The 10203-nt window shown below is 48.4% G+C and overlaps 1 protein-coding gene across 3 annotated transcripts; it reads left to right on the top strand.

Moving 5' to 3' along the window:
* The first annotated feature begins 1774 nt into the window (after window positions 1-1774).
* Window positions 1775-5484, top strand: LOC105508582 (amyloid protein A). Of its 3 annotated transcripts, XM_011937454.1 has the most exons (5): window positions 1815-1848; window positions 1932-1992; window positions 2432-2526; window positions 4699-4837; window positions 5228-5484. In XM_011937454.1, the coding sequence occupies exons 3-5, from the start codon at window positions 2436-2438 to the stop codon at window positions 5364-5366; spliced, it is 369 nt and encodes a 122-aa protein (XP_011792844.1). In that variant the 5' UTR covers window positions 1815-1848; window positions 1932-1992; window positions 2432-2435; the 3' UTR covers window positions 5367-5484. The 3 variants fall into 3 exon arrangements, with proteins under 3 accessions (XP_011792842.1, XP_011792844.1, XP_011792843.1); XM_011937452.1 differs by lacking the exon at window positions 1932-1992 and having other exon boundaries at window positions 1775-1848; XM_011937453.1 differs by having other exon boundaries at window positions 1815-1992.
* The last annotated feature ends 4719 nt before the right edge of the window (window positions 5485-10203 follow it).

Genomic DNA, 10203 nt, shown 5'->3' on the forward strand with positions numbered 1-10203 from the left:
TGAGACTGAAACATGAAAATAGTGTGTTAGTACTATTCTAAAAATAATTTTGATATCAAAGCCTCCCTAAGGAGGGATTTTCAGGGTTCCCTGGAAAACAGTTTGAGAACTGTTGCTATAACATATTGATATTTATCCTTTCTCAAGTCAGAAAGGGTTTCTTTATTTTGTTATACATTTTCCTTATCATCAATAGATGTTGACAATTATGAAATTCATTTTCTGCATCTAGTAAAATAAATGTACAGTCCTTTCCTTTGATTACTGGTACAGTGAATTACAAAGATAGATTTTTCAGATATTAAACTCTTCTTGAATCCCTGGAATAAACCCTAGTTGATCATGATGTACTATTATTTTCTCTACTGAGTTGGAAACATTTAGCATCTCTCTGTGAGCTCTTTCTCCCTGGGGGTGTCAACTACCCTGCCTAAAAGATGTGTGACTGTGTGTGTAGACCCGTTCCAGCAGGTACCACTCTCAATGGTTTTAAGGTGGCGGGATGTAGTGGGAGAGGCGGAGGTGCCAACGCATAGGTGTCAGAGCAGAGTCTGCAATGTCAGTGTTCACACGGGAGCCACGTATTTGCTGTTTATGGGGTGTCTGGCCATACTTTACCGCCTCGCCCCACCCATTTCTCAGAGATTAAAAAAATTTTTTTAAAGACAATCTTGCTGTGTTGTCCTCATGTGTCCAATGTGACCTCAAACTTGTGGGTTCAAGCAGGCCTCCTGCCTTGGCCTCCCAAGTAGCTGGGACTATAGGCACATGCCACTGTGCCTGGCCCATTTCTGAATTTTTTGTTAGTTTGTTATTACAAATGTCTAGCCCTCAGTGTATGAACATGGACTGGAGAAGAAGAAACCAGAGTGCTGCTATGTCCACCAGCCTCTCTGCATGTCCTGGCCTCAGCCCTGCTGGGCTCTGATATTGACCCATCTCTGGCCACCATGCTCCTCCACAAGCCTCTGCAGAGCTAATCTGACCCTGTTGATGTTCTCATGAGAGAGTGAACTGTGTGACCCCTGCATCCCTCCATGATAACAGAGCAGACCAAGAGCTCTCCCACCCTTCCCTGCCTGCGAGCCAGGCACATCCCCAGCTGCGCTGCCAATTTAATGCACCACACTCGCATTCTCCCAAGGTGGGGCTCCAGGACTAGGCAGGAGCAGCAGAAAGTGCCCTGCTCTACATTGCCCTCGGCTCAGGAGCCACCTTAGAAAAGGCATTTCCAAATTGGCTAGGCCAGCTGAGCAGAGATTTTCTGTGCTGAGAAATCTCAGGATATCCAGACAGAGGAGTGGAAGGAGCCTTCCAGGGCACACATGAGATGTGGCAGGGATAGGCTGTCCATTTTAAAACTTACAGGCTTTAGACATGAACTCACAGGGACTTCACGTCAGGGTCATCTGCCATGTGGCCCAGCAGGGCCCATCCTGAGGAAATGACCAGTATAGTCAGGAGCTGACTGAACAGCTGCCCTCTGCACCTTCCAGCAGCCCAGGTGCCACCATCACGGGGCTCCCACTCTCAACTCTGCAGCCTCAGCCCCCTCAATGCTGAGGAGCAGAGCTGGTCTCCTGCCCTGACAGCTGCCATGCACAGCAAACCTATCTTGTTCCCACAGGTTGCACAACTGGGATAAATGACCCGGGATGAAGAAACCACTGGTGTCCAGGAACTTGTCTTAGACCGTTTTGTAGGGGAAATGACCTGCAGGGACTTTCCCCAGGGACCACATCCAGCTTTTCTTCCCTCCCAAGAGCCCAACAGGGAAGGCTCAGCATAAATAGCAGCCACCTATCCCTGGCAGACAGGGACCCGCAGCTCAGCTCCAGCATAGATCAGGTGAGGAGCACGCCAAGGAGTGATTTTAAAACTTACTCTGTTTTCTCTTTCCCAACAAGATCATCATTTCCTTTAAAAAATAGTTATCCTGGGGCCTACAGCCATACCATTCTGAAGGTGTCTTATCTCCTCTGATCTAGGGAGGTAAGCAGGGTCGGCCTGGTAGTACTTGGATGGGAGACCACCTGGGAATACCAGGTGATAAAAGCTTTAAGAATAAAAAATTGTGATCTTACTTTGTGTTTATCCCATGTTGAGTTCTGTGCTGGGCAGAGGGAATACACGGTAAATGCGTTGTGGGGAATTATACGCTACTTGAGGGAGTGACAGTCTGGTCGAAACTCCCGCCTTCCTCCATCAATGCCACGTTGGCATCCTCTTACACAGTCAGGCTTTAGGGCTGATGGGTTCAGAACCAAAGGCTTCTGGCTCTGAGTGAGGTCCTCCTGCAAGGTTTCCTAGATGAGTCACTAAGATTCTAATAAGATTCAGTGGAAATAACCAGACTCTCGTTGGAATATCAGTCCCAGGGAAAGCTGTGCCACTCTTGTGGGCGACTGCCTGACTTCTCCTTTCATTTCAGCACCATGAAGCTTCTCACGGGCCTGGTTTTCTGCTCCTTGGTCCTGGGTGTCAGCAGCCAAAGCTGGTTTTCCTTCCTTGGTGAGGCTTATGATGGTAAGGCTTCAGAAGGTATGCAGGATTTCTGAAGAGAAGCATCATCCTGAACCTGATCAAATGGGGGAAATGATGCTTTCGGAAGGCTGCTTTTGAACCACAGAGTTGCTAGTGTCTGCGTTGCTAAGGCCTGTCATGAACTAGGGTTTGCTGGATTGCCCATCTCGGGTCTTTCAGAGCTGCTGGGAATATCTTCTTTCCCCATAGTGCGGCTTCTCAGTGTGTTCAGTGGATGGATCACGTTTCAGAAGCCGCTGCAAGGTGTATCAAAAACACATCTCCTGAGCCGTAAGGGACGGGAGATCCAGTAACAATTCACATAGGGTATTTTTGTGCTTTCTTAAGGTTTGAGCCACTGCCTTAGGTTGTGGTGCCCAATGTGCAGGATGTGCCAGGTGTCTGGGGAGCTGCTCAACAGCTTAGAGATGTCAGTCAGTTACTCAGAGAAAGAACAATCATCCTTTCCAGGAGCAGCTGAGCTGTTTGTTTTGAGTAGAAGATGCAAAATAAGGCCTGCAATTGGTATAAAATGTCCCTTAGCATAAATCTCATAAGAGTATGACTAAGGCTGCTGACCCTTTTGTCTTCTTTCTCCTTCCTCCTCTGATTTCCTAGTTGGATAATGTACAGGGCTCTTTAGCCTCACTCTGTCAGAGGCTCCTTTCCTGGTTTGTTCCATTTCCGTTCCTTCTCCAGCCTTCTTGACAGGAGATGGGAACTGACGTGCATCAAACTCCCACAAGAATCAGAGCATTTTCTCATTGAATTTCAGAATGACTCTGTGAGGCAGGCATCTTCCCCTCTTTGAAGGTGAGAAAGCTGAGGCTTAGAGCAGCTGAGACCGATGCCCAGGGACTTACTGCCAGTCAGCAGGTGGCAGAGCAGAGGTTTGAGCCCAGCTGTGCTTGAGGTCAGAGCTCTTGCCAGGTAGACGCATCACTGACCAGCTCCTAGAGCTTGATGGTTATGAATCTCAGGCACACCTTGGCATTGCCTGAACTACCCATGCCTGCAACTCCCCAACAGTCTGCAGAAACTGGCCTGGGGTGTGGCCTGGGCATTGGGACTTTCAGTTTCTCTCTGGGTGATTAGAGAATGCAGCCAAGGCTCACACCTGTAATTCCAGCACTTTGGGAGGCCAAGGTGGATGAATCACTTGAGGTCATGAGTTTCTGAGCAGCCTGGCCAACATGGTGAAAGCCTGTCTCTACTAAAAACAGTAAAATGTAGCCAGGCGTGGTGGCAGGCACCTGTAATCCCAGCTACTCGGGAGGCTGAAGCAGGAGAATCACTTGAACCCGGGAAGCAGAGGTTGTAGTGAGTTAGATTGCGCTAGTGTGCTCCAGCCTGGATGACAGAGCGAGACTCCGTCTAAAAAAACAAAAAAAGAAAGTGCAGCCAAGGCCGAGCACCACTGCTCTATTGCTTCCTCAAGCAACCCACAGCATTAGTACAGACTACTGAGAAAGTGTTTAGGGACTTTTATGCTCCTAGCAGTCCCTGGGACTCAGGTTACAATGACGTGTATCCCATTTGTAAGAATGTATACTTTAGGTCCGGGTGCAGTGGCTCACGCCTGAAATCCCAGCACTTTGGGAGGTCAAGGCGGGGAATCACGAGGTCAGAAGCTCGAGACCAGCCTGACTGACATGGTGAAATCCCCATCTCTACTAAAAATACAAAAATTAGCCAGGTGTGGTGGCGCATGCCTGTAATCTCTTCTACTCAGGAGTCTGAGGCAGGAGAATCTCTTGAACCCGGGTAGTGGAGGTTGCAGTGAGCTGAGCTAGCACACTGCACTCCAGCCTGGGCAACAGAGTGAGACTCTGTCTAAAAAAAGGAATACATACTTTAGTAGTCAGGGCAGAAGTGCTCTGTGTCTGCCACCTTTCTCAGCATCAGTAGTTCATGTCACCACCTCATTCCTATACACTCCTGGATCTTATCACAGACAGCTTCATTCTATAGCAGTGGCTCTTCACCAGGGGACCTGGAGAAGCCAACTAGGATAAAGGAATGTGCTTCTCAACCCACGGTATCCAAGGCTGCTACGATCGCAGGCTGAAAGCTTGAAGTCAGTGGAAGATTTGTCCTTCTTTCATTCCCCTCTAAGGTGTTGTTGGAGTCTTCATGTTCTCCTGATGTCCCTTCTGCCTTTCCTGTCCTTTCCAGGGGCTCGGGACATGTGGAGAGCCTACTCTGACATGAAAGAAGCCAATTACAAAAATTCAGACAAATACTTCCATGCTAGGGGGAACTATGATGCTGCCCAACGGGGACCCGGGGGTGCCTGGGCCGCAGAAGTGATCAGGTAACTGGAGCTCCTGGGATGCCAGGGCTGGGTGAGCAGAGCTTGCGTGCCTTGGACAATCAGGGGGGAGGTTAGTTCCTTGTAGAGAAGTTAGAGGCTGCAGACCCTTCTCTTGCCCTCTCTCTGCCTCTGTGCTCAGTGTGAGGGTCTGAGTGATGGAAGGAGCAAGTGATTCCTCACCCTCTCCCTCTGGGTGCTGTTCATCCAGCCTAGGGTTGCCCAGCCTGGCTGAGTGGGGCGGTGCCCAGGCAGGGTCAGTGTTTTCACCCCTCCTTCCTTGGCCTTTCTGGGCTCCTCTCAGAGACCTCCCTTGGAATAGGGAGAATGGGAGGGTGGGCTGTTGCTCACTGGCCTGGTGATTAATCTCCCTCTTGCCTACCTGGACTACAGCAATGCCAGAGAGGGTATCCAGAAACTCCTGGGCCATGGTGCAGAGGACACGCTGGCTGATCAGGCTGCCAATGAATGGGGCAGGAGTGGCAAAGACCCCAATCACTTCCGACCTGCTGGCCTGCCTGAGAAGTACTGAGCTTCCTCTTCAGTCTGCTCTCAGGAGACCTGGCTGTGAGGCCCTCAGGGCAGGGACACAAAGCAGGGAGGGCACACAATAGGTATCTAATAAATACTTGAGGTGGAATTTGTGGAAACTGTGTTATTCTTTGTGGTATAGACTGCCTGTTCAGTACGAAGGGGTGATCCATGCACATCTAGGTGAAGGTGGAGCCTGGGTGGGTGGGAGACAACTTCTGGGCACACAGGGCATCCTGGGCATCCCTGAGTTGAAGCAAGGGCATGATGAGTTCAGTGGCCACCCCCACAGGATCCCAGGGGCTTCAGCAGCATCCCACCCCATGTGAGCAGCTGCCCAGTAAGTTTGTAGGAACCCCAGCCACATTCCCAGTGAGTTCAACTGCACCCCAGCACGTTTTGCTGTCACCTCAATGGAGAGCTCCTTGCTTGTCAGCTTTGGCTTGTGCACCCAGCAAAAGCTTCCTCCCACTCAGTGGCTACAGCCACACACTCTCCAGCAAGATTTAATCTCAGCCTTGTGAGGAGCCCTTTCCCAAATGTATTTCTATGTTCTTTATCCCTTAGTAGCTAATCTCATGTTAGTTGGTAATAACTCTGTTAAACCCGTCCTTTTATATCTGTGGCTACATCGATCAATTGTCTTACACCACTCACCCACCCTCTTCCCCAGGTCATGCGGAGGCCTCACCAGTCGTTTTATTGCTATTCCCAGGCCTCTGTGTGCCAGACCTCTTCACTGCCCTGTCAGTTGTGTCCCGTCCCCTTCTCAACCTCCTGGCCTTGTCCTCAATGACCTCTCCATGAGGCTTTGGAAAGCCTCATCCCAAGAGTCCTCGCAACTGATACAATTAGTCCCATCAACACTAGCCCCTACTCCTGATCTCATTTTAAAATTTTATTTTCTTATTTTCTTATTTTTTGTTTAGGGACATCACCCTGCTTCTGACTGACCCAATTTTTAAAGTTTCTCTTTATTCTCCCTAAAGAATGGCTCTCCCATTTGTTTCCCTTATCTTTCTTTTCACTGACTTAGAATTCATGTCCAGACAAAAATTCCACTTCCTTGAAGAGCCTTCCCAGTAGCCATGAACCACACTCTGGGGCAGTTTGTGGCTCCTGAGCACTTTGTTCACACCTGCTGGTTCATCTTTACCCCCTAGTCTCAGAACTCGTTTTGTATGTCCGTTCCCCTGCTGGACTGGAAGTCCCTCTAACACAGCCAGCATTTGAACAGTTCATAAAAAACACTTTCATTTCTATGGTCCTGTGTAACTGTTCACAAGATACATTAGTCTCACTCATTGTCGTTTGACAATGTTTATTGTTCTAAAGAGGAAGCGAGACATGTAGGTAGACAGAACACAATAAAAGCCTCAATACAGGCACACAGTGGTGGCAGTTCAAACTCTGCTGGAATATGGAAGGCCAATGAATAGTAACTAGAATCACTGCCATCTTTTACATTGCAATTGCAAGACTGTGTCCTATACTTTATATGCTTTATCTGATTGACACTGCAGAGAAACCTTTCATGCTCTCAGTTGGATAAACAGGTTTAGAAGTATGTGCTCAGGACCTTCTCCAAGGTCACACATGTAACAGGTGCAGAGCCAGGACTACAGGCTGGTTTGTCTGAGTCCATAACCTGCGATACACTGAACAAGGCCAAGAGGTTCAGTAGTGGAGACTTCCTCTTTTCTTCAGGAAGATAGGGAACATGGTAAGAGCAGTGAATTCCATAAGCATGGGACCCCATCATACTTCATTTTTTGTAAAATTAGTTCCTTGATTAGAAGCAATGCCTTTCGGTCTCTCACTATTGAGTAAGTGTGGATGTGCCACTCTCCCTAGTACCCCAGAGTGCAGTTGGAGGCTTGCCTAGAAACTAGAGGTTGAGGATCCTTCAGTAGTTCCTACACCAAGCCAAAAGCGGTGCTGCATCTGGAGATAGGGTCAGGGAGCTCTGCTGAACACATGGGGAGGACATCAGAGTGGGAGGAAAATGAAGGAGGTCGTGTGGGGAGACAGAAGACTCAGCCTGCCATGATGGCTGGGTAACTACTATTTCTTATCAAATACACCCTCAACTTAGATAACAGACTAAGTCTAGGTGATAAAACCTCAAAGAATAGCAGACTCTCCCCACTGCACCCGCTTCCCACCTCCGCCACCTTTCCACAATTCTTAGCAAGGATTCTCCTGAAAAGAAAGTGGAAACAAAGTCTTGCATGCAGCTATTTTATTTGGGGAATGAACCTGGGGAGCAGGAATGAGACAGTGGAGTAAAACAGGGAGGAGCAAGGCCAATACAGGGACACATTATACAGCTGGCCATGCAGAAGAGCCACATAACTGATGCCAATGGGACCTTCAGAGGAACGCGTAAAAAGTGTCTCAGTGCCCTCCATTAGGAGTCCAAAATGAAAGGCACCTAGCAATTGGCTTCCATCTCCCTTTGGTCAAAGGTGGCCCCACCATTGTTAACTTTTCTGTATTTCTTGGCTATGCACACATGGGTGTCCAGTGGGTTTACCTGGAGTAGGAAGTAGAAGGTCCACGGAGCAGACCCAAAGCAAGGTGCTGCCAGGTTGTACCTGCATGAAATGAATCAAAGCCTATGGTGGAACTTATTGCTGTAGCAGTGGCTGGAGAAAGGGGAGGGGGCCAGCAGGTCTCAAGTAGTTGATAGGCTGCATCTGATACACAGTGCAAAGCTTTGCTTTTTGAAAGTAAGGTCTGGACACAGCAAGTTCACTCGGGAACAAAGGAACGGATTGGATCTTAAGACTGAGAATAAAAGATACAAGAAGAAACTATACTGGGTAGCCAAGATGGGGAAAGAGGCAGGGCGACTGGGAGAGACAAAGAAATGTAAACCACCATGGATTAGTGAAACCTGCCATAACCCTTGTGGTCCCACACAGATGCCACTCCCAGGGGGAGCATGATCTGGAGCACAGTGCTCCATAAGACACTGAAGGAATTTAGGGATGCTATGGGGCTTTAATAGATTTAGGGACATGGTGACTTTCCTAGCAACAAGATTGTAACACACTACATAATCTTTTGCTTGAAATAACTTTTTTTTGTTCTCTTACAACATAGGTACTTTGTTAGAGGTTGGAATAAAATGAGGGTAATATGATGGCCTCTATGGTTAGGGTATACAAGGAATACATGAATCTTACGCCCAATCAAACCCACAAGGTCCGCAGTGGAGATAAGTTCTGAGGACAATGACCAGTGCACTACTGTTGGTTGGGGTTTGGCCCCAAACTTCCAAGCAGAACTCCAGTAAGTTGGGCTGCACCGCACAGTCTGGGCTAGAAGTCTAAGAGGACTTCTTTCAAAATCAGTCTCCAACTCCTCAGATCAGAAAGGCCATTCCAGTCGGTCCCCACCAGCACTGGAGGAAGCGAACCAGAGAGCATGAGCTTGTGTTGGACCCACTCAGAGCCAAGTTCCCATTGCACGCCTCATTGGCTTTTTCCAAAATTAGAAAAGGCCAGACAGACCGGTGAGACCTGCTCTCCTTCACTTCCATTAGTAGGGTAAGGCTAACTTGCTTTAACAAAGATACTCCAAAATACAGAATGTGAAGGAATATACAAACTTATGTCTCACTTAACAGTTTGTGATGAGTATTTCAGCTGCCAGGGACTTCCGCTCCGTACTTTCAGGTTCCTTCCAAGTTGTTGGCTCTACCATACTTTAGACTGACCCTTGCTACTCAAAGTGTGATCCAAGGACCAGAGGCATCAGCATCGCCTGGGATCTTGCCAGAAATGGACAATCTCAGGCACTACCCTAGATCTACTGTGGCAGTCAGGAGCTCCTACCTAATTTGTAGGAACTACTGCAAAATAAAAATGTGGGAACTTGTTGAGAAGCCAAAACGGGAAAAAAATGTGGGGACCCTTGCCCATCAATTATTAAAAATTTCAAAACAGTGAAAGCAGAACATTAAACCAAGTGGGGGGCCCTCATAAACTTGGGGTTCTGACAATTATATGGCCCTCGCATCTATGTGAGGCGGCCAGAATCCTGAGGACATTTCAGCAGGTGGGCAATGGGTGAAAAGCCACGCCAGGGTTGAACAGGAACATATGCAAAAAGTGCAAAGTGCAGAACATACACAAGGAATGGAGGACCCAGGACAAGGGATAAACTTGGGCTCTGAAACTGAGAAAAAGTTTGAAAATAGATCACAGAGGGCCTTAAATGCCAAGCCCAAGGGCTTGGGCTGTACTCTGAAAACAGAGGGGAGGCGCTGACAGTTTCTGACTGGGAAGTGGCATGACTGGGCCCCAAGAAGACAAAGCTTCTGGCAGTGCATCTGCAAGTAACTTCCCATGAGAGCAAGATAAACACTTTCTCAGGGGCTGTGGTGCATCCATACACGAGGATGACTCAATATCTCAATCTCCGAACAGTGTGGGGGTGGAGGGCAAGTTGAGGGAGGTTAAATTAGTCCATTGAGGCTGGGCACGGTGGCTCACGCCTGCAATCACAGCACTTTGGGAGGCCCAGGGGGGCAGATCAATTGAGGTCAGGAGTTCGAGACCAGCCTGGCCAACACAGTGAAACCCCATCTCTACTAAAAATACAAACATTAGTCAGGCATGGTGGCGAACACCTGTAATCCCAGCTACTCGGTAGGCTGGGGCAGGAGAATCACTTGAAACCAGGAGGTTGCAGTGAGCCGAGATCACATCATTGCACTCCAGCCTGGGTGACAGAGCGAGACTCCATCTCAAAAATAAAATAAAAATAAAAATAAAAAACTAGTCCCTTGATCTATAGATTTCAGGTTTGGGGCAGGGTCTCTACCAACT

The sequence above is a fragment of the Colobus angolensis genome, unplaced genomic scaffold, assembly GCF_000951035.1.
Source record: "Colobus angolensis palliatus isolate OR3802 unplaced genomic scaffold, Cang.pa_1.0 Scaffold164, whole genome shotgun sequence".
Classification (NCBI taxonomy): Eukaryota; Metazoa; Chordata; class Mammalia; order Primates; family Cercopithecidae; genus Colobus; species Colobus angolensis.

Coding starts and splice junctions, on each gene's coding strand:
- LOC105508582 (XM_011937452.1), top strand. CDS start 2,436: ATGAAGCTTCTCACGGGCCTGGTTTTCTGCTCCTTGGTCCTGGGTGTC. Junction 2,527..4,698: donor CCTTGGTGAGGCTTATGATG/GTAAGGCTTCAG, acceptor TGTCCTTTCCAG/GGGCTCGGGACATGTGGAGA. Junction 4,838..5,227: donor TGGGCCGCAGAAGTGATCAG/GTAACTGGAGCT, acceptor CCTGGACTACAG/CAATGCCAGAGAGGGTATCC.